We start from the raw sequence: 24,909 nt of genomic DNA, 5'->3' as shown, positions 1-24,909 counted from the left end.
GGTCAATTCATTGATTTCTATAAAGTGAAGCATCAGCTTCAGTTTTTCCTCATTGTTTATCCCTGTGTTTACCTCTCACGTCACTTGCTCCGCCCTTGCACCATAGCTCATGACCGGAAGAGAAGATGGGTCATTTTGAGGGGGAGAGAAGGTTAATGTTTTTGATTAAAGATTACGAGGGCACGTTAATTAATAATTAAGTGAAGTGCATGGATAAATTATTTATAATACACACAATAGTATTCCATTAAAAAATACAAATTTTCTATTTTGATTTCACGGCGACTTTAAGGCACCCATTACAATAAATGTACATATTCTTAATAAATGATTCACACTAACTTCAAACTACTCAAGCAGAATGATTTGCCAGAGTTACTGAAAGGTGTGCACCTCAGGCCAAAGTCCTCAAAAAGACTCAAATAAGAAATAAAAATAAGAAAAATAATTAGAAATGTTAGAACACTTGTCAATCTCACACTGATATGTATGTCTATACATAGTATTAAATTATTTTATTTATCTATAACATACAGACATAAGACACAAGGTCTCCTTTATCAGAATATGTTGCTATTTTCTGTGCTTTTTTACTACAAAAGACTAAAACTATTTAAAAAAAAATAAAAAATATGCAGCTACAGTATGGTGAGCGTTGATTAATATACTTGCAATTCCCAACTATTTGTGAGAAATTCATGTCAGATTTCTTAAGTATACTCCCAAAATAACAATATAAATATGGTTCAGCACCAAATTGCATCAATTCCATAACTGTAAAAAGGCTCAATATCTGGTCTCATCTTATTGAGTTTGTGTATGACAACTGTAGGATACAGCTTTCTTTCTTCAGGTCAATCATATTCATGAAAAAGCTTTAAGTTGCCACAGTCATTGCATGCTTTTGTGCTGCGCTTTATTTGTGCCATTTAGTTGTATTATTTTATTCGAATTTGAAAGATAATAACAAAATAGTTTGATAAATAAGATCTCTGATTGTAGTCCTTGAAAACCAAAAAAGAAGTGCTTCAAATAATTTTAGTTTGCAGTTTCTGTTCAAATCCTGCATGCATTACAGAAAAAAAATAATGGAGAAGGGTTGACCATACAAAAAGCATAAAATATCAACTTTATTTAAATTTTATTTAAAAATCAATTTTAAAGGTGTGACATCTCTCCGTTATGGACCATTCTGAAATCAGAATGTATGCAAACACATCTAAATGCTTTAAAAACCTTAACCGAGACGTCTAGTAGCCAATTGGATGCGCCTTTAAATAGAAATGTAACATTCATTCAAATTATATTAACAGGGAGTATTTGCTTCCGCTTTGAATCGGTTCCTTTTAGTGCTGCGCAAAAAAATCGAATGCGATTTTCATGCGCATCTCATCAGTAAAGGTGCTCCTGTGATTAGTATTATATCTCCAGCACATGCGTTCAGATCAGGGTTGTTTTCACAACAAAGTTCTCTTTTCACAGCAGTTCAGTCAGTTTACTGTTTGAGTACATTAATTACTCCGGGATATTGGTTTGTTTGAACTCAGAGGGAGTGTCAGCCACATTAAAAAAGTAAACAGCTTAAGTCATTTGTGGATTAATGCATATTGGAAATGAGAACCGTTTAAAACAATTCCGCTCGATTTGGTGAACTGGTTCAAAAAGATCTGGTTACATCGAATGATTCGTACGCGATCCGTAACGTTGTTAAAGCGGCACTCAACATTTTTGCAGACATGGTGGAGGTGCCCATTGTGGTTAAAAGCACGTTCTAGTTGGCCACCTACTGTAGCTAACGTCACATGTGGAACCCACCTGCTGAGAGAAAAACACAGGCTAAATGGCACTGAATGCTGGTGATGTAGAAAGACCTGACTTACCATTATTTTTTTTACTTAGGTTCATACATTTTAAATGTAACTTCAAATGTAAATGTCTTGACGTTATCATGTCATAAAGACTGGACTGAAAGCTACAATAGCTCAAAAACAAAATTGTTCTATAACAAAAGTGTTTCTCTCTTCTCTCCTGGTTCAGGTGGTCCTCTGACTGTCACTGATGCTAATCTAGCCCTCGGCCGCCTGCTGCCTTCTTTCTTCCCAAAAATCTTTGGCCCTGGAGAAAATGAGCCTCTCTCAACTGAGGAAACCATGAAGCATTTCTGCACTCTCACAAAAGAAATTAATCAATACCTCTCAACTAACCAATCATCAAGTAGTGCTGCAGGGGGGAACCATTCAGAAATGAGTGTTGAAGATGTCGCCATGGGCTTCATCAATGTGGCTAATGAGGCCATGTGCCGGCCAATCAGAGCACTTACACAGGTAGCACACTATTCAGTCACTTTCCGTTTGTATAGCTTACGTAAGAGAATAGGTGTAATATTTCAATCTTTTCATTCTTGGTTGTTGTGACCAAGAATATGACATACAACTTTCTTTTTTTTTTTTTTTTTTTAATTTAGTGCAAATTACCAAAAATATGAGTTTGCACAAAATAAACTTAAAATGATGTACGTCACCAATCTCATCTTCCTATCTAGCCACTGAACTTATTTAGTCCATTATATAGTCACCTTATTCCTACAACCCATGATGCTTAGAGCTAATTTTGTGTGTAACTTATTTTAAGTTGTAAACGATGAAAGGCTTGCACTATGAACGCAATGTTTTTTTTTTAACTGGGTAAAATGAGATGACAGTATTCTACTCATATGTTGCCTTAATCAAAAATTTTCATTAATTTAAGCATTGCGTGATACTATTTCAAAGTGATTTCCATCATTTTGACAGATTATAAATTGTATTTACCTGAGAAAACTAGCAAACCTGGAATGAAACGTTAGGAATTGAGGAGAAAAACAAGATATTTTTCATGCATTCCACAATTAATGGAACATAGAGAATATTAAATTGGGGGAAAAGACCACAAATGTTCATTATGAGCTGTCCTTTTTCATACTATTCAAGTGGAATGCAAAGGGAAAACAGAAAATAATCATGAGGAAAAGAGTGCAGTGACTGAGCTCTTGCCATAGATATTCTTTTTATAACGTCACATTAAATACCAAGTGTTATGTTATTCTCATGGTCTCTGAGAATAAATAATTGAGGAAAATAGACCGCAAATTTAGTCACACAGAAGGATAGGTTTTATGTGTAGGGCAACCTGATGACAAACCTATTTGTTTCAGTCTTTTGTTCGCAGTAGGTTTGTCAGGAATAAGGTAGATACTGTAGTAGCCAAAAGTAATGTCTGGATAGGATGTTTGCACAATATTATTATTTTTTTATGAATTTCAGTAGAACTATCAAACTATAAGTAGTATATTATATTGGGGAGACAAAAAACTTAAGGTATTTAACTGACAAAAGTGTTTGTGCTTCAATTCCAATCACGGAATAATGAGAAATAATTAAATAATGATATTCATTCAGCAGCTTTGATTCATTAAAAAAAATAATAATGTTTGGGATAATTATTGTTAAAAATCACGTTTTTATATATATATATATATATATATATATATATATATATATATATATATATATACACACGAAAGTATTGGGACACCTAACCATTACACCAACAGGGACTTTAATGACATTGCATTCTAAATACTCAGACTTAATGCCAGTCAAGTTCTTCCTGGCATCCACCAAACCCACACTAGCTTATCAGACTGTCAAACTGAAAAGCATAACTCATTACTACACTTTTTTTCCACTGATCCAGAGTCCAGTGGCAGCATGCTTTACACCACTCAATTTGATGCTTGGAATTTGTACTTAATGTGAGGCTTGCATGCGGATGCGCTGCTCTTAGTACATTGCATTGATCATTATGAAAATGAGCTGTCTGCATCTGTGCACTTCCATTTACACATTGTTATTAGATCAACCACAAAACTTTTTTCACTTCCATCAACACTTTTAAGGGGTTGTGGTCTCATGCTAATTTGCCCTGATTAGTAAATCTGTCCCTATATATTTAAATATAATTGAACCCATGACCATTGTACTACTGTTTGAGAAACTTAAACACACTTGTAGTACATTAAAATTATCTGGCTTATTTAACATTTTAAGCAAGAAATGTACCTCTGTAAAGTATGTTCATGTCAACATCAGTCAGATTGTGACATGATGAATATCATCTCTCTCTTAAAGGCTAAAGGCCATGATACATCTGAGCATGTGCTGGCATGTTTTGGAGGAGCTGGTGGTCAACATGCCTGTGCCATTGCAAGAGCCTTAGGCATGAAGACTGTCTTCATTCACAAGTATGTCTATATGTTTATGCATGTGCATTATCTGTTTGTTTTAGTCTGATGTTGTCACATGCTTGAAGGGGAGTCTTTATCATAAAAGTCATGACCGTCATGTTATCAAATCAGTCACTTGCGAAATGGATGAGAAGCAATGAAAATGTTCTACTGGTTGGACAGCACATCACCGCTAAAAAGTCAGGTGACTGTACCACCTTGTTCATATCTGAACCTGACCGGTAACTTTCAATAAAATGATAGCACTTCTTCTGAACTTGATTATTCACCACCTTACTATGTTTTTCATCTGGCATTGCACCATTTCAGATATTTTTGCCTCCTGTATGATGCTTGTGTTCTGCTCTTTTTAAGTCATTTAAGCCCCTTTCACACTGCACGTCGGACCCGGCAAATTGCCAGAACATTGTCAGTTTGCCTTCTGTGTGAAAGCAACCACGTCCCGGGATTGATTCCCGCATTGAACCCGGGTCGGGGACCTAGTAACATTGCGGGGTTCGACCCGGGACGAGCGCTGTGTGAACAAAAGCCAGATCTAATGCCTTGTTGAAGTGATAACGCGCGTTATTGCACGACTCTTTACTGGCTGTTTTGAAGGAAGATCAACGTTCGCGACGAAAAAATATGTGCAAACTGTAATGAAGCAGAGATCCGTTAGTTCCTCACTTTCCGCGCTGACGCCGAGATCGTTCACTTGCTTCAATGAAAGTATAACGCGCCTACCGTTTTCGACTCGTACATTACACGTCACGCCCTGATGTCACATGTCGTTACGGGATCTTTACGGGTTGTGTGTGAAAGCACGCACATATCCCGGGTAATCACTGGCAGTGTGAAAGTGCACAATCTAGCGACCCGGGAACAATTGCCAGAACACTTTACCCATGTATTTGCTGGAATGGCAGTGTGAAAGGGGCTTTAGAAGAATTGCATCTGTTAAAGCTGGTGAACATTTGGATTTCAAAACTGCCATGAATCATCACTTGAATCTTGTTTTTTATCCATTCTGATATTCAGTACAACAACATGATTGCAAGTCTGAAAATACTTTAAGTAACATATCTAAAAGAAAGAATTAACATAGGTTTAAACTTTCTTATATTAGTCAGTTATCTTTATCTTTTTTTATTTCTTTAATATATATATACACTAACAAATAAAGGATCAGAATCATCAGGCATTACATGTTTGTTGTAACATGGGACAGGATTTCCTGAAGATTGAAGACAAATTTTCTAAATACAACTGAAAACTCATCATATCTTGAAAACTTTTGAAAAAAGGAGGTTAAAATTTCAAATATTTAGACTGCGGTGGAAGGTTTTACATAGACTAATATTGGCAGTGGGACAGATCAACAAAAAAACAAACTTGGCATATACATAAAGGGTGTCTGCATTATGCTGTCTATCAGTTTTTTGACCTTCAAAAGAATACATTTTTGAGCTATAATCTAAAGTCCTTTTTATTCAGAATCTATGGGTTGACATGAATCTGAAATTGTGATCAGATGTTTTAATCTGACACTGAACTGAATATTCTCTTCACATCTACTTGGACCCTAGTGACTTCTGCTTGTGGCTGTTTTTCATGTTCATATTCATAATATATAAAATATGTAAAATATAAAATTAAATGCCTCAGTGTTTCAGAACACTGACATACAGTGCTTGTGTTTTTGAACTGATTTGATCACACTACAATGCAATACTCTTTTTTTTTTTCTGTCAGATACAGCGGAGTGCTGTCAGCATATGGTTTGGCTCTGGCTGATGTGGTGGAGGAGGTTCAAGAGCCGTGTTCTCTAAAATATGAAGCGGGTTCATACTCCGATCTGGACAGCAGGATTGAGCAACTGACTCAACGCTGCAATCAAATACTGTGCAAACGAGGCTTTAGCAGGTCACCCTCAAAGATGCAGCCAGATCTCAAAGCATCTCTTTTTGCTTATCTGTTGTGTCATTACCTTTGAAAAAAAATACTGATTATAGATGCAGTAACTTAATATTATGATAATAACATATGATTTTGTCTGTACAGTTCTCAGATCAATATAGAGGTTTTCCTACACCTGCGGTATGAGGGCACAGATTGTGCACTCATGATCTCAGCCGCAGGTCACCCCAGTAACGCCCACTCCTGCATGTCTGGAGACTTCAGAACAGCCTTCACTAAACGGTACTGCTATTTCCATTGTGAATGCTCAAAATGGCTTGTTGTTTCCTCTTCTGTCTCAAAATTTGTATTTTTCTTCATCAGATATCTAAAGGAGTTTGGGTTCACCATCACTGATCGGCCTATCATGGTGGATGATATCCGTGTACGCGGTTCTGGGAAATCTGGAATTAGGTCAAAAGTGCAGCCCAAAGCAGGGCAGAAATCTCCAAGACCTATTAAGGTATTTAAACCTAGGACAGCTCAAAGGTATCACACAACAGACACGTCACATTCAGTTCAAGGGGCAGTCCAAAACGGTGAATCTAATCATTAAACAGGAAAAAAATTACTTCAGGAGTTTAGAAAAAGTGGCATTAATGAATTTGAACTTTGGTGTTTGAAAAAAAAAGAAATTTTAAGAAAAAGAAGATCTGTATTATTATAGCTCTCTAGATGAAGCATATAGAATTTATTCAAGCCACAGAAAGACAAACTTTTTAATGAAAAAAAATTCACATTCTTCCAGCCTATGTATTGTATTATGTACATTAACAACAATTTGGGACAAATATATTGCAATTTAATTGAAAACTAATGGAGTGACAGTAGGAAATAGCTGGGCGTCATGGACAGACACCCCATGGCGTGTTTTACCAGGCGGTTTACACATATATTAAATTGTTTTGTTTTTGTTTTATTGGACCCAGATGACCCAGTGTTACTTTGAGGACCGTTATTTGGACACCAGCGTGTATCTGTGGGAGAATCTTTCCAGTGATCACAGTATCCAGGGACCAGCCATCATTATTGATAAGAACAGGTGAGTGATTTCCTGAAAGTTTCTCAATTCTACATTATACATAGTCAGTAGTGGTGCTTGGCACTCATTTTGAGGGTTTGATCAGACATGCTAATATTACAGTGTGTGTGTCATTCTATGTTTTGGTTGATAATAAAGATGTATTGTATGTTCTAATTTAGGGTTTAGAAATGTTTTCATTGTCTCTGTACACCATATAATACTTTGATATTATTAGTATTTTTGAATTAATATATGTGTTCTTTAGCACAATTCTCGTGGAGCCGGCATGTGTGGCTCATCTGACAGAGGATGGTGATGTGTGTATTGATGTCGGCACAGGAACACAGTTTGTGTTAGGAACCGAACTCAACGCCATCCAGTTGTCCATCTTCTCCCATCGCTTCATGAGCATCGCAGGTCTGATGGGACAGGAAAAAAAATGATTGGATGAATAATGAGTGTATGGAATGAATAATCAGGGTTTCTGTGGCTATTGAAAAGGTCCTAAAAAAATCTTTATTCACCCTTCCACAAATGAAGGCCTTTTTCAAATCAGAGCAGAAAGTTTTAATTTCATGAAGGCATGGCATTAAATGCTGAATGCATTACAATAATGGAGTATCTTCATCAGATTTTTTTTCTCTTCATGTAAAATGAAATCTTGAAAGATTTAACAAATATTGAACAAATTCTCAAAACAAAAACAAACATTTGTCAGAAGTGTATGAAAGCTTCTTTTACCTTTAAATGAAATATAATTTTCTGTGCCCACTTAATTTTGATTAATTTCAAAGAAAACAAGACTTCTTGGGTCATTTTGCTTCTCAAGTATCTAAAGAAGCTTTGTGGTTCCTCAAACACAGAGCAAATGGGTCGTGTGCTGCAGAGAACATCCATCTCCACCAATATAAAGGAACGACTGGATTTCTCCTGTGCTGTGTTTGGACCTGATGGAGGTTTGGTGTCTAATGCTCCTCACATCCCTGTTCATCTAGGGGCAATGCAGGAGACTGTACAGTTTCAGGTACACAAACACACACATATAAATTCCATTTCTTGATTGTTTTTCATTTGGAAACATTAATTGTCTGTTGCTGCATGGCTGTCAAAGGATTCAGTTTTGAATGAAGTACAGTCAAATGTAATTTCATCACCTTTCTGAATTGTGACAACAGTAATTCAAAAAGCCATCCAGTCTGTCCTAAAAGTAAAAGAACCAGAAAAATACAAATATATTGGTAAAACCAATTGGATTTGTTTACCCCAAAGCCTGAAATATGACAAAGTACTTAAATCTATTTTACTACTTGCATCAATCAGATGATGGAATGCATATTGTAATAGTGATCATTTAAATGCCTTAGAAAATTGTCAATTATGTCAATTATGATACAGTAGGCTTTTATAGGGTTAAGAATTTTTAAACTATTCTTAAAAGTCATTTATAGCACCAGATATAAACAGAATACTATAATATGTCAGTATGCACAATATACCAGCACTGTGTGTGTTTGTGCCAGGAAAAAAAAAATTACATCATGGAAAAAAATATAAATATATTTTTAATGGTAATTTGAAATGTGTAGTAAAATCTATTTCAGTCACAGACACAAATTCATTCCATTTTCTCCATTTTCTTTTATTATAAGCACTTATGTTTTTCTTATTCTAACTGTAACATTTTCTCTTTAGCACATATCATGTTGTGATACATAGTCACTTTAAACAAAAGTTAAAAATCAATTTTAGTTTTTAGTGTGTTTTTAATTTTTGTTACTTATCCAGGCTTACTCTGATTATGATTAAGATTCTGACAGTGCATAAGGTCAGATAAGCACCTTAAACAGGTTGCTATAATCTAGTTCATAAAAAGCTTTAAAAAAAAAAATAATAATAATAGATTGATTTAGCCCATTACACCAATTCCTGCCGGCTCATTCATTGTGTACGTCTAAATCTGTTACAGAAAAGTGTCCCACAAAAAAAGAGAAAAAAGAGACCACTTTACTGTTAAAGGTGCCGTAGAATGTATTGATACAATATTTTAATTGTTCCTCATAATATCTTCATAGAAGGTATGTGGCTTAGGTAAGGGCAAAAATTCTCCAGAAACGGTTTTACATGTTCATTTTCAACCCTAGGATTGGTCCCCAGAATGAAATGATCTGTTATTGCTTTGTTTAGAAGGATCATGAATAATAATGTTGAGCTCTGCTCTGATTGGCTGTTTCACAGCGCAACTCATTTCAGTAGCTCTCACAGTGAACAGATGTCCAGTAAGAACAATGGAGAGATTTGGCATCCAACCTTAAAGATCGAGTCTGTATCAGGCACAGGAGCTGTGATGTACTCTGAAATACAAGTGTGCAAAATAATCATACTTCAGTTCTCAAAATAAAATTATTTTGACAAATTGACTAGATGGCTTGTCAAATGACAATAGTTTCAACTTAAGTGGTGGAGAAGGTCACTGCTAACTGTAAGCAACCAAACTAACATAGTTAGCTCCTGAGTTAGGTTTTGTTGATGAAATATAGACTAAATTATAATTGTATATAAATTCTAATTAATAAGACATCACAGGCAGGAAATAATATTAAAGGAGTCATATGATGTTGCTAAAAAGAACATTATTTTGTGTATTTAGTGTAATTAAATGTTTATGTGGTTTAAGGTTAAAAAAAACATTATTTTCCACATACTGTAAACTACAATTTCTCCTCTATGCCCCACCTTCGCATTGATTTTTACAAAGCTCATCATTCTGAAAAGCGAGGTGTGCTCTGATTGGCCAGCTATACAGTGTGTCGTGATTGGCCAAATACCTCAAGCATGTGTCAAAAATGTTACGCCCATTACCATGTTGTGAAGTGGTATCCCAGAGCAACGAGAAAAACCAATAAAACCCATTATAAACTATGCATTTGTTGCATCCAGTGGGCACATAATTACGGATTTTAATGACTTATACTGTCTTTTATCGCACTGCGTTACACCGTGCCGTGTAAACATAAAACCCCATGTCTGCATTTATCAGAGAAATGACAAATAACTAGTGCTACTCTACACTGCTCAAAACTCGAGTTTGAATCATCAGTGGCCAATCTTTAAAATTTGAAAATGTACTTCCAGCCTGTGAGTCAGAACAGCCAGCATTGTAGTCCACTCTCCCAGGATCAGGAAACTGTCCTCCATAAAATGTGCTGCACACATTTCAATATTTAGGTTGAACTGTTCTGGAACGGTGTTGTAAATACAACTTAACCACTCAGTTCTTGGACCACTTCTCTTCTCCGTCTACATGGCATCATTAGGTTCTGTCATTCAGAAACATGGATTTTCATACCACGGCTACGCTGATGACACTCAACTCTACCTCTCATTCCATCCCAATTATCCAACAGTAGTTGCTCACATCTCAGCTTGTCTAACTGACATTTTTGCTGGATAAAGGACCATCACCTTCAACTCAGCCTTGCCAAGACAGAACTGCTTGTGATTCAAGCAAACCCATCGTTTCATCAAAATTTCACCATCAACTTAGGCACATCAACCATAACTCCTTCAAAAATAGCCAGAAACCTTGGAGTTATGATTGATGATCAGCTGATTTTCTCAGACCACATTGCTAAAACTGTCTGGTCCTGCAGATTTGCTTTATTCAACATCAAGAAGATCAACCCCTTTCTTTCGGAACATGCTGCACAACTCCTTGTTGAAGCTCTTGTTTTCTCCAGGCTGGACTATTGCAATGCTCTCTTGGCAGGTCTTCCAGCCAGTTCTATCAAACCTTTACAGTTAATTCAGAACGCGGCAGCAAGATACATTTTTAAAGAGCTGAAAAGTTTACACGTCACACCTCTGTTTATCAATTTGCACTGGCTTCCAATAGCTGCTCGCATAAAATTCAAGGCATTGATGTTTGCCTACAAAACTATCACTGGCTCTGCACCCATTTACCTAAATTTATTACTTCAGACTTATGTGCCCTGCAAGTGAACATCTCTTGATTGTGCCATCCTAAAGAAGCACAAAGTCACTTTTACAGACTTTTAAATTAAATGTTCCCTCCTGGTGGAATGACCTCCCCAACTCAATCCGAGCAGCTGAGTCCTTAGCCATCTTCAAGAATCGGCTTAAAACACATCTCGTCCATCTTTAAAAAAAGATTTCTAACTAGCTTGTGTGATGATAAGATGGACTCAATAGCAAGTAAAAGTGAGTTTATTAGTAAATGTAGGAAACGAGGTGATGATGATGATGCAAAACAATGTCCAAGGAAGCAAACACTTAGTGACACAGGGACGCTGTAGTACAGCCCAGTCCAGAAGTGAAGATCCCGTGAGGTTAGTGTAGACGACAATGATCTAGAAGTTGACGGTGGTGATAATCCAAAAGATGCTGAAGACGTGAAGGCGGACGTGTAGGACAAACGGTTAAATGCATTATAATTGTTATAGCACTTAAATATTATTGCTTTTTTGTTGTTTTGATTGCCTCCATTGTCCTCATTTGTAAATCGCTTTGGATAAAAGCGTCTGCTAAATGACTAAATGTAAATGTAAACTATGCCAAGGTAAATACAGTTTTCCATTCTGTGGCAACTTTAAACCTTGTGAAAGAATATATCCACAAGTAATTCAGACATGAGAGGAGGAAATTTCCTCCTGAGATTTTGGATTACACCTGTGAATGCTTAAATTTTGCCATAACCATTTAAAACCCCTTCTGTGTCCTTAAAACAGTTTTGTATTATATATTTTTAAGTTATCGGTGAACACAAAGGATGTGAATCAGTGCAACAACACACAATCACCCTCTGTCCACCTCTCTCTCTCTCTCTCTCTCTCTCTTTCACACACACCTACAACCTCATAAGTAATGGCAGTCTGAGCTGTACCTAATCATTGTCCCTTTCAAGTAAAGTCTCTTCGCTTGGCGACCATATTTGCAATGCCTCCGGGAAGTTCATCCAAGACCAAGTCCTATCTAAATCAAGTTCAAGTTCAAGTAGAGCTTTATTGTCATTCCGCTACATTTGGAGACATACAGTGGAACTAAATGTCGTGTCTCGCAAGACTATGGTGCTAGATAAATAAACATAATCTAAACATACAAAACTAGACGCAAGAACAATTTTTAGACCTACATAGCTAACAATCTGAAGTGGTAAACTAACACACTTATGACTGCGCATTGGCTGGTCTAGCCTCGGGTTTCTACGGGAACCAGAGCTTCTAACAGGCACTGCAGTGATGCATTAACTTTACCAATCTGCGATTGGCTCATTCATTTAGAAGGCGGGACTATTCCACCATATTGTGTTGGAGTTTCTCCCATTCATACGTTTAGGAGTGAACTGTCTTTGTATTTCTGTAGTCTTTGACTTAATTGAGATGCTTAATCTATACTGAAAGCTGGAAAATGTTCTTCATCCAAAATGTAAAAAAGAATCTAAAAATATGTTATCCTTATTTATTCCTTCCCTTTCTGGCTTGTACTTATTTGAACAAATGCCTGAAACTTGGTATTATGAGCACTTCCTATATCTGTTTGCCTCTTTAAGAAGAATAGCTTTGTGTATTTCCTAATTGTAAGTCGCTTTTGATAAAAGCTTCTGCAAAATGACTAAATGTAAATATATACACATTCTAATGTACTGTGGCATGATGTAGATTGACTAAAGGAAACCCAGAGATCCCTGATAGCACATTCAGTCACTCTTAGCAGATGATCAGTTTATTAACAGTTTTTGTTTGACATTTTACATTTAAATGTATCAATGTATTTTGAATAAACAAAGGAACAAAAAGTAAAGAAGAAAAGTAAACCGTACAGTAAAGAAGAAATCCAAAGTTTTGTAAGCTTGAGAAAATGTACTTTTGATGTCTTTTAGATCAAGGCAGCAGGAGGCAGCATGCAGGAGGGAGATGTGATCCTCAGTAATCATCCGTGTGCAGGTGGCAGTCATCTACCAGACCTCACAGTCATCACTCCTGTAGGTTACTTGTGATGAGTTTTTAGCAGTGTCATTTAAAATGATCCACAAAGTCTGTCATAAAAATGTTTGGCTTCTTGTTTTACTCCAAAAAACAAAATACTGTAATGTATCACATTTTTTCTAAATTTAAAATCGCATTACTGTGATACAGTTATTCAGTGGAACAAACATATGCATATGAAAAACAATGTTATCATCAACAGTAAACAGCATATAAATGAAAACTGCCTAATGGTACTAAATGAAATGTGGATCCAGGAAGTGGTAAAAGACTGCAAGCTTTGTGGGTGTTCATGGAAGCGATCTACTGCATCTTTGCTTTTATCGTCCTACTGAATATGATCCAGATGTAACTTAGTATGTGATAAAAACTTGATTTTCTCTGCTTTTATATATATTAAAAATTAATATAAATAATTATTCAAGTTAAAATAAAAAACTCAGCCCTGTTCAGATATCCATAAAACAAAATATTCTGGGGGCGATGAAATTTTTGTGAAAATCGTCAAAAATGCTGGTGAAAAAAAATCTACTTTACATCACAGGAATAAGTTATATTTTAAAATAGATTAAAATAGAAAACCGTTATTTTAAATTGTAATAATATTACACAATGCTACTGTTTTTACTGTATTTTTTATCGATAACATTAGAGACTTAATAAAAAATAAATAAATCATTCCAATCCATTTTCATGGTGTGGATGCAGAAATGCCAATGTAAAAAAATCTAAATGATCCTAACAGTAGACTTCATTTTCCTTAAGCAAAACTGCTGATTTTGCAGGATAACAGACCTGATGAGATTTGTGTTATGTAGGTGTTTCGCGATGGCATGAGAGTTCCGGTATTCTTTGTGGCCAGTAGGGGGCATCATGCTGATATAGGAGGCATCACTCCAGGCTCCATGCCTCCACACTCCACCAGTCTACAACAGGAAGGGGCCGTCTTCACTTCCTTCAAACTGGTCACGGGTGGAGTTTTTCAGGAGAAAGGTTAGAAGAGATATCAATCAGGTTGAAGTCAGTGTAACAAATTATATTGAATGGTTATCCTATTGTTATACCAGGATATTTCCACGGTCAGTCTATGCGAGTTTTTTTTTTTTTTTTTTTTTTTTTTATTATTCATAGTCATCTTTATATCCATCAGCTGTGACAGAAGCCCTCATGGCACCCGCTCAATATCCAGGATGCTCTGGGACACGCAATCTCCGTGACAACCTGTCAGACCTCCGGGCACAAGTAGCAGCCAATCAGAGGGGTTGTCAGCTGGTGGGGGAGTTGATTGCCAGCTACGGATTGGAAGTTGTCCAGGCATACATGGGATACATTCAGGTGTGTACTTTTTTCTGATGTATTAAATATAGCTAATGAAAATCTCAGCTTTAAGTTTATGTCAGGGTATGTCCCTGTGTATATTTAGAGTAACGCAGAGCTTGCAGTTCGAGACATGCTGAAAGATTTTGCCCGTCAGCGGCGTCAGGAAACGGGCTCTCTTGAGGTTGAAGCAGAAGATCAAATGGACGACGGGACACGGATCAGATTGAAGGTCCAGATTGATGAACAGCAAGTAGGAAATCTTTTTTTTACTTTTTGCAGATTCAAACAAGTTTCTGAATTAGAACCCAGTTTAACTGTTTTCCATTTTGATAATTTATCACTTCCAGGTTTCATACTGAATATAAAATTGAGAATATTGAATTTTCATTTTCAATAGAGCATTCTCCTATAATATATGTAAATGAATGTAAAACTGCACAAACATTACAAACTGTTGTACAGTAAAAAGAACAGTGCAGTACATTGTTGATCAATGTCTCTGTCCATCTGTGTGTCTGTCTGCAGGGCAGTGCAGTGTTTGATTTCACCGGGACGGGGACAGAAGTGTGGGGTAACTGTAACGCTCCTCGTGCCATCACCCTCTCTGCCCTCATATACTGCCTGAGATGCATGGTGGGCCAGGACATCCCCCTCAACCAGGTGACCCACATACACAATATACATACCAATGACTGCTTGGCTACTCACATTCTATAAACTATCTCCTTCTGTTCAGCAGAAGAAACTAATTCTTAAGGGTGAGTAAATGATGACAGTATTTCAATTTTTGGTTGAACTATCCATTTAATAGAGATCGAAGAGGACTAAACAAACCAGAAGAGAGTAGCAAATTAGTTTGTTAACAGAGGAAGACAAGGAACTTGAACTGCAGGTTAATAATAATTAATAAAAAGGCACCAATATGGAATTTCGGGGCCAATCCTGATAACCGGTCTTTTGTGACTGTGACAGTCAGTGTGATTGTATTACAGATGTTACGCTGTTAAACTAGTTTAACAGTATAGAAGTATATTATATTTCAAATTAAACTATTATAAATTGTATTGTGTTAGTTTATATGATTATGGTTATAGGGATGAATTGCTGTAAAGCAAAGTAGAACAATAAATGTCATACATACACTATTGTAAAAGGGTTGGGTCTGTGGGATTATTCATGTTTTTGAACATTATATAAGAGGTTATCGTACTAAAATAATGTCCTGTAAGTTTCAGAACTGAAAACGTCCTTGTTACTGAAATAAAAGCTTTTATTGACACCAGGCCCAGTGAACACCAGATCCTGGAATGTGCTTACATATGACGTAATAGATAGTAGGGCTGTGCAATTAATCGATTTTGATTTTAGACTCCCAAAGATTATGAAAAAACACTAATCGAAAAACAATATTATTTTTGCGCTAATTGAGCAGCCCTAATAGATAGGTTGAACACCGCCTCCACAGAAGAATATCAACACCCAATTCTGTAGCCCCGCCCACTAATTTTCACATGACATATTAGGGAAATAACGTGAGTGGCACTAAACCGGATCGAGCAACCAAGAAATAATAATAATAATTATTCATTACATTTATATAGCGCTTTTCTAGGCACTCAGGGGGTATCTCCTCATCCACCACCAGTGTGCAGCATCCACCTGGATGATGCGACGGCAGCCATAGTACGCCAGAACACTCACCACACACCAGCTTACTGGTGGAGAGGAGACGGAGTGATGAATCCAATCAGTGGATATGGGGATTTTTAGGAGGCCATGATGGTCGGAGGCCAATGGGCGAATTTAGCCAGGATGCCGAGGTCACACCTCTACTCTTTTCAAAAGACATCCTGGGATTTTTAATGACCACAGAGAGTCAGGACCTCGGTTTAACATCTCATCCGAAGGACGGTGCTTGTTGACAGTATAGTGTCCCCATCACTACACTGGGGCGCTAGGACCCAAACAGACCACAGGGTGAGCACCCCCTGCTGGCCTCACTAGCACCTCTTCCAGCAGCAACCTAGTTTTCTCAGAGGTCTCCCATCCAGGTACTGACCAGGCTCAGCCCAGCTTAGCTTCAGTGGGCAACCGGTCTTGGGCTCCAGGGTGATATGGTTGCCGGCCAAATAAACATGCCATTTAAGATCGCAAAATATTGTGCAGTGCCTGGAAGAACACAGTCGCTTCATAACCTTCCTTCAGATTCAAATATAGGAATGCGTGGTTGAACTTTATTTTTAATGAAGTTCCAGCTCACGCGAGTAAAACATTGAGTGTTCGTTCACTTCTTTGTAAACAAGACACAGGTTGACGCTGGATTTGCAGAGAGACTGATATTAAAAAGCAATGCAAAAGCAATGCAAAAAAGGAATTGCACGGCACACTTATGAGAGTAAAAAATAATTGTACTTTGTGGAACTACTTCTTTGTTTGAGATCACTTGATCTGTCCTGATTATACAGTATTGTTCAAAATAATAGCAGTACAATGTGACTGACCAGAATAATCAAGGTTTTTAGTATATTTTTTATTGCTACGTGGCAAACAAGTTACCAGTAGGTTCAGTAGATTGTCAGAAAACAAACAAGACCCAGCATTCATGATATGCACGCTCTTAAGGCTGTGCAATTGGGCAATTAGTTGAAAGGGGTGTGTTCAAAAAAATAGCAGTGTCTACCTTTGACTGTACAAACTCAAAACTATTTTGTACAAACATTTTTTTTTTCTGGGATTTAGCAATCCTGTGAATCACTAAACTAATATTTAGTTGTATGCTTGACATCTGTGTGGCATGGAGTCAACCAACTTGTGGCACCTCTCAGCTGTTATTCCACTCCATGATTCTTTAACAACATTCCACAATTCATTCACATTTCTTGGTTTTGCTTCAGAAACAGCATTTTTGATATCACCCCACAAGTTCTCAATTGGATTAAGGTCTGGAGATTGGGCTGGCCACTCCATAACATTAATTTTGTTGGTTTGGAACCAAGACTTTGCCCGTTTACTAGTGTGTTTTGGGTCATTGTCTTGTTGAAACAACCATTTCAAGGGCATGTCCTCTTCAGCATAGGGCAACATGACCTCTTCAAGTATTTTAACATATGCAAACTGATCCATGATCCCTGGTATGCGATAAATAGGCCCAACACCATAGTAGGAGAAACATGCCCATATCATGATGCTTGCACCTCCATGCTTCACTGTCTTCACTGTGTACTGTGGCTTGAATTCAGAGTTTGGGGGTCGTCTCACAAACTGCCTGTGGCCCTTGGACCCAAAAAGAACAATTTTACTCTCATCAGTCCACAAAATGTTCCTCCATTTCTCTTTAGGCCAGTTGATGTGTTCTTTGGCAAATTGTAACCTCTTCTGCACATGCCTTTTTTTTAACAGAGGGACTTTGCGGGGGATTCTTGAAAATAGATTAGCTTCACACAGACGTCTTCTAACTGTCACAGTACTTACAGGTAACTCCAGACTGTCTTTGATCATCCTGGAGGTGATCATTGGCTGAGCCTTTGCCATTCTGGTTATTCTTCTATCCATTTTGATGGTTGTCTTCCGTTTTCCGACCCATTTTCCTCAGCTTTCAAATGCATGTTCAACAAGTGTTGGCTTCATCCTTAAATAGGGGCCACCTGATTCACACCTGTTTCTTCACAAAATTGATGACCTCAGTGATTGAATGCCACACTGCTATTTTTTTGAACACACCCCTTTCAACTAATTCAACTAATTGCCCAATTGCACAGCCTTAAGAGTGTGCATATCATGAATGCTGGGTCTCATTTGTTTTCTGAGAATCTACTGAACCTACTGGTAACTTGTTTGCCACGTAGCAATAAAAAAATATAAGAAAAACCTTGATTATTCTGGTTAGTCACATTGTACTGCTATTATTTTGAACAATACTGTATGTACGTGTCTAACCAAAGTCACAAAAGGCTCCAACTATGAAGGACGTAGCTTGTCAAATAGACATACAGAAAGTTAGTTTACTATGCAAAACTTTTATCCAATCATAGCACTGGGCGTTTACTTCCAAATCATTAATGCAACATACCCATAAAAACCTTTCATGCACAAAAGAGCCTTTCTCAATTACTTATTGATCTTGATGTTTTCGAATGTTAAAATCATGCAAACATTATGGAACATCATCTAGTGGACCTCAGACAACAGTATAAAATAATAAAAAGCCAGTTCAAGACCCCTTTAAAATGTAATTATAATTATTCCTAAGACCGCAAAGCTGATTCTCGCAGTCTTCATGATCCTTTTGAAAATATTCTAATATGCTGATTTAATGCCGTTTTTCACGTATTAAACTTGGTAAATAAAACAAAAAAGGAGTTTAAGGTGGACATAACATGCACAGTTTGTGGCTAAACTTGAAGCTTTAGAGTATAATATTGCATCCTTCGTATCTTCGAGAAGTTCCATGGGCAGAGCTAGAGAGTCACAAGCACACGCAGCTTTTGCGCAGCAATCATCTACAAGCTGTGACATCGACATAAATGCCCCAGGGACAAAAACTTTGTTGACTTAAATTAACTGTGGCTAACGAATTAACGAATGAAGCGTGTTGATGGGCGAGCTCTAGTCTCAGCCTCAGATGTCACGCCCACAGACCGTTGGCTAAACATCTGATGCATATGGGACACAAAAGTGTAAACACTTCAGGAGTGTCGAAGTCGTCATCATAAGACTAAATCAATATTCATACACATAGTTGTGTGGGTAGTGTGTATATATATATATATATATATATATATATATATATATATATATATATATATATATATATATATATATATATATATATATATATATATATATATATATATATATATATATATATATATATATTTATTTGTATAAAATCTTCATAGACAAAAGATAGGTTTCATTTTATTTAAAAAAGATAGGTTGCCCTTGTTACAGTGATATTACAAAAATGAATACTGAGTGATATTAATATTAAAAACATGTTCTTATTATAGGGTCCGGGTTAGGGTTTGATTACTGTAGGGTTGTAATTGCATAATTTGGATGCTTAATTTACTGCCATTACTGAAGTAAGTAGATGTAACCTATAACAAGGACACTAAAAGAAAACTTTATTACACTTTTACAAATATAATGCTTTGTAATTAGCAGGAAAGACTTTGTGTGTGATGAAGTGCTTTGTGTTTTAGGGCTGTCTAGCCCCTGTTAAAGTCATCATTCCCCCCGGCTCGATCCTGCAGCCGTCTCAGAATGCTGCGGTAGTGGGTGGTAATGTGCTGACCTCACAGAGAGTGGTGGACGTTATCTTCAAAGCCTTCCAAGTGTGTGCGGCATCACAGGTGTGTCATATCAGTCAGAATGAGCTCCATCTACATCTATCAATGAAATCTCCTTGTGCTTAAAAATCCAGTTCTGGGTTTCAGAACATGCAGTTTTGGCTGTTTGAGTTAGGTCAGATTAGTCATTACAATATTGCTTTACAGAAAATAATGATGTTAATGTTCATAATATCTTAATATCTTAATGCAACTACTCTGGTATAGTCCTATTTAGCAGATAAGACTTGAGCTATTATATGATATACATTTTACAACAATACAAGCAATCATGCAGCTGAGATATGCTATGAAGTATGTATAGCCTTTCGCAAGTATACTATATGTGGATATAGTTAGCCATACTTGTATAACCAAATTGATATGAAGACCTGGATGATACTGTAGTTTCATTATGTGACTAAATAAAAATATTAAGCAGTTAAGATACTTAACTTGCTATATAATATATATCTCATTATGTGAATGCACTGTATGCATGTGAATAAAGTTGAGTATAACCAGCTTTAAAAGAGCTGTGCAATAATAAATATAAATGATCATGCAGGCAAGATTTGCTAAATGGTGTATATAATGCTTAACATGAGTATAATGTATGTCTACAGGTGAAATAAGATGTATATTCAACTTTTAATATATTGCAGAGTCATAACATGGTTTATATTTTCAACAATATACATTCAGACAGTTAGGTTTTCTATATAGTACGTATCTTATCAGGACCGATTGGATACATTTATAGTAGTTACTTTATTATTAATTAATTATAGTAACTAAATTATTAATTATTCTTTTGTTAGTTTATTTGAGTTACTAATTCATTATGTGGTGATATTGTGAATGATGACACCTGTGAGGTTTTGTTCAATTAATAACAGTTTGGTTTAGTAATAAGCTTAATTACTATTCGGTATGTAAGATTTTGGTTTGTGCATAAAAATGGAGTTAAATATGTCAGTCATATTGCAAACCCCTAAGCAGTTTAACTGTGGAGTTAATTGAAAGTATGGAGCAATATTGTTTCATAAAAATTTGAATCTGTTAAAATTGAGAAATCAATATATATATATATATATACCTAGCCCAAATAATAAAACACAAGCATCATCAGTATTATCTCTAGTCCCCTAGTGTACACCTTTGACAAGGAATGAAAAACTCTAGATGCTGTTTATGATCCTACTTATTGCATTCTCTCATATTCTTTTTTTAAGGGTTGCATGAACAACATTTCGTTCGGCAGTGAGAACAGTGGTTACTATGAGACTGTTGCCGGGGGTGCAGGGGCGGGACCAACCTGGAACGGGCGCAGTGGCGTTCACACTCACATGACAAACACACGCATCACTGACCCTGAGATCCTGGAGAGCAGGTCTGACATTGTAGCAGCCTTATAGATATGTTCCATTCATTCAAAATGTGTAAGAGATTTTTAAAGTTGAGTTGATGTCTAAGGTATCCAGTGATTCTTGAGCAGTTTTCCCTGCTGCCCGGTTCCGGAGGGGCAGGTCTGTACCGCGGCGGTGATGGTGTGATCCGGAAACTTCGATTCCGTAGTCCAGTGGTTCTGTCGATATTAACGGAGAGGCGTTCTACACAGCCCTATGGCCTACACGGTACCTTCATCTGCAGTATATTTATATGATTTCATATATGTGCTTAAGTGTGTATATAATTATATAATGTGTATATAATTATATAATGTGTATATATATATATATATATATATATATATATATATATATATATATATATATATATATATATATATATATATATATATATATATATAATTCTTGGTTCATTTAGGAGGTAAAAATGGAGCACCTGGGCTAAATTTGTTGCATAAAACGGATGGCAGAGTTTTAAATTTAGGGGCCAAGAATACCATCAGCCTGGATCCTGGGGTAAGACAAACTGCATTCAAATCAATAATTTGTTTTATATATATATATATAAACATTTCATATCTATTAGAAAGAATTAAAAAAAAGTCTCACAATTCTAACTTTATTTGCAAGCTATAAACTGAGAAGTGCAATATATTAACTTAGAATTGCAAGAAAAATGAGAAAAAGAATTCTGAATTTTCATCGCAGAGTTCTGAATTTTTTTCTCAGAACTGCCAGAGTAAATCTCATAATTGTGAGATAATAAGCAGCAGTTAAATTTTTTATTTCTTTACTCCATGATGTAAATAGTCTTGAATACATGTAAGTGATCAGGAAAAGCTCTTTAAAGGGGGCGTGAAATGCTCGTTTTCACTCAATATCCTGTTAATCTTGAGTACCTATAGAGTAGTACTGCATCCTTCATAACTCCAAAAAGTCTTTAGTTTTATTATATTCATAAGAGAAAGATAGTCTGTACCGATTTTTCCCGGAAAAACACGACCGACTGGAGGCGTGACGTGGGGGCGGAGCTAAAGAATCACAAGCATCAGTAGGCTTTTGCGTTGAGAGTGTTTGGAAGCTGTGACTTTACCGTGAGGACAAAACCATCATCCAAGACAAACCATGGCTTACAGTCAGATTCAGCCGTTTATTTATGATCGAGAATCAGATCCAGAGGCTGAAACTGAACGAGAGCAGCAGCAGCAACGACTCGCTCCGAGCAGGGCTCGAACCCGGGTCTCCGGCATGGGAGGGGACGCACTAACAAGGAGGCAGAGATATTTTAAGCAGTTTTACTCACCGCCTGCGGTTCCAACACACGATCACATGACCCTTTTCCGTTGGGATTGCATCATCCTTAAGAAATAAACGATGTGCAAATCCGTCGTCAAACTGGGCCTTATTTGTAAAACAAGCATCTTCGAAATGCAGGGAACAAACACTTGCACAACTCCGTTGATGCTCTGTAAAAATAAACTCCATCCACTGGTCCCTTAATGCTGTTTTTTTTTTTTTTTTTTGGTAATCTGTGCAGGGTTGTCTTGCCCTGGCAACCAAAAACACACTCCTTTTGTGACTTTTCGCGACGCTCTCGCTCTGATCAGTGAATGTCTGTTGTGCTCTCAGTGCTCTGCTATACGGGAACGCGCGCTCTTCTGGCAAACGTGCCCTCAGGACCCATATAAGGAAATTCCGCTCCATCTAACGTCACACAGAGACATACTCGAAAAAAACTTTCTGAAACTTGTGACAAACCGGACGGAGTATTTTTGGAACAGAAATACTCCTTTAAACGTACAACTTAATTTCTGAAACTTTGTCCAAGTTTAGCATGGGAATCCAACTCTTTAACAGTGTAAAAAACTCAGTATGAATGAAATAGCATTTCACCCCCCCTTAAATTCTACATAAGGATGTTCCAACCTCAATGATCACATCTGGTTAAACAACTGTATTTCTTTAAATGTCTTTGTTTTAGACTGGTTTTGTGTTAAGTGAGTTATTGACTATAGACATTTTCATTAAAATGGTGGCATACATGACAGGACATGTTCAGTCTGTTCACCCCTGGAGGAGGTGGATATGGAAGTGTGGATGAACAGGATGAAGACCATCAGCTTCCTTCTAAACGTCGCTGCCTGTAGGAACACAGAACACAGTTTAAGAAGAGGAAACAAAAGAAACAATAGAAACGGTTTCTGAAGACAGCTGAAATAAAGTCTATTGAAACCTTGTATATAAAGTGTTTTTCTTTCTGCTACAGTGCTTTACAAAGGTTTGTTATAGACAATGTACAGTAGTGACAGAATCAGTGATCAGTATTAACGGAATACAGCCAAATGTTATGCTGTTAGCATGAGCTGGATGGGAATCATTGATAATGAGATCATAGTAATGTGTTATATATATACCAAAGCCCGAGATAATATTTTTTGTAGGCTTTATAGTTTATACCTACAAATAAATGAAAAATCAGTTTTACTTCTATCATTCATTTCTTTATGTAGTTCCGAATTATATATATTTTTTCTTTCTGTGCGACAGACACATGAGAGAATGTCAATCAAACACCGGGTGTTTATGACATCACTGGCTGATCAGGGGAAAAGTGCTTATGAATCCTCAAACGGGAATTTTAATAATCGGCGGAACGAAATCTAGAAATTCCGCTTTTAAAATGCGTCTGGTGTGGAAATAAACTTTGTGCTTCGATTTTTGCACAAGGTGCTTTCACAGAGCCTTATTCCCAACTCCAATGTTGTTCAAATGTTGAAACAATCCGAGAAATAAAAAACAGAAGTGTCTTTTAGTAGTAAGAAAAATGAACTCAAATGTTTTTTGTAAAACGTTTTTTTATTTTATATTTTCATTTTTAATTATTTGCATTCCCTGGGAATCGAACTGAAGATATCTAAACAAGTATTAAAAATAAAGGTTCAAAAAAGGAGTCCATAGGAGAACCATATAAAACAACCTTTATTTTTCGTTGTGTGTGTGTGAAACAGAGAGAGAGAGATAAGGGACATTAAAAAAATCTAATGTACATTTCTTCCGCTATAAAAAAAACCTTTTGTGGAATGGAAATGTTCCGTGGATTGTTAAATATTTTAATGAGCGCAAGGTTAATTAAACTATTCTTTATATAAAAGCGCAAGTATTTAAAAATATAACCTATCCACCGTTATGGCAATAATTAAGGACACTTGTCAAGAAGTGATTAGATTTAATTGCGATATCAGAGATTGAATAAAACAATAGCTTCAATTTTAGAGAATCTAATTTTTGCCAAGGCAATTTGTAACTAACCTTTAGAAATGAAGGCCTCGAAACATTTCAAAAGGATTAGCTAAACTATTTTGGATCATTTGATTCTGACCCCTCGAAAGTGAACAAATTCTATATTCATAAAAGCACAATTTATTTTTCCTTGCAAAATAATAATAATAATAATAAATAGGCTACACTTGTTTGTCTGTCTGTGACGTGTTTTTGTAAAACGAATCATATTCTTAATTATCTTATGTTTAGGGTGAATTCTCTTAAATTGTGTTAAAAGCAATAATCTACGATTTGGTTAATTGGCTGCGAAGTCGTATGA

The 24,909-nt window shown here is 36.4% G+C and overlaps 1 protein-coding gene across 1 annotated transcript in view; it reads left to right on the top strand.

Annotated features, from left to right (window-relative positions):
• Positions 1-23,792, top strand: part of oplah (5-oxoprolinase, ATP-hydrolysing) — a 41,902-nt gene extending 18,110 nt beyond the window's left edge. Inside the window, exons 10-27 of the mRNA XM_052610772.1 lie at positions 2,038-2,324; positions 4,170-4,282; positions 6,017-6,187; positions 6,326-6,463; positions 6,545-6,683; positions 7,150-7,262; positions 7,510-7,661; positions 8,108-8,268; positions 13,141-13,242; positions 14,065-14,239; positions 14,397-14,581; positions 14,670-14,816; positions 15,092-15,226; positions 19,771-19,920; positions 21,132-21,289; positions 21,373-21,533; positions 21,727-21,824; positions 23,357-23,792. Of these exons, the coding sequence (XP_052466732.1) occupies positions 2,038-2,324; positions 4,170-4,282; positions 6,017-6,187; positions 6,326-6,463; positions 6,545-6,683; positions 7,150-7,262; positions 7,510-7,661; positions 8,108-8,268; positions 13,141-13,242; positions 14,065-14,239; positions 14,397-14,581; positions 14,670-14,816; positions 15,092-15,226; positions 19,771-19,920; positions 21,132-21,289; positions 21,373-21,533; positions 21,727-21,824; positions 23,357-23,455 (2,684 nt within the window). The 3' untranslated portion in view covers positions 23,456-23,792. The remainder of the gene's footprint in view (positions 1-2,037; positions 2,325-4,169; positions 4,283-6,016; positions 6,188-6,325; positions 6,464-6,544; positions 6,684-7,149; positions 7,263-7,509; positions 7,662-8,107; positions 8,269-13,140; positions 13,243-14,064; positions 14,240-14,396; positions 14,582-14,669; positions 14,817-15,091; positions 15,227-19,770; positions 19,921-21,131; positions 21,290-21,372; positions 21,534-21,726; positions 21,825-23,356) is intronic.
• Positions 23,793-24,909: the final 1,117 nt, after the last annotated feature.

This window comes from Carassius gibelio, chromosome A12 (genome assembly GCF_023724105.1).
Source record: "Carassius gibelio isolate Cgi1373 ecotype wild population from Czech Republic chromosome A12, carGib1.2-hapl.c, whole genome shotgun sequence".
NCBI lineage: Eukaryota > Metazoa > Chordata > Actinopteri > Cypriniformes > Cyprinidae > Carassius > Carassius gibelio.
The sequence above is the reverse complement of the archived record's forward strand: the minus strand, read 5'-3'. Positions and strand labels throughout refer to the sequence as shown.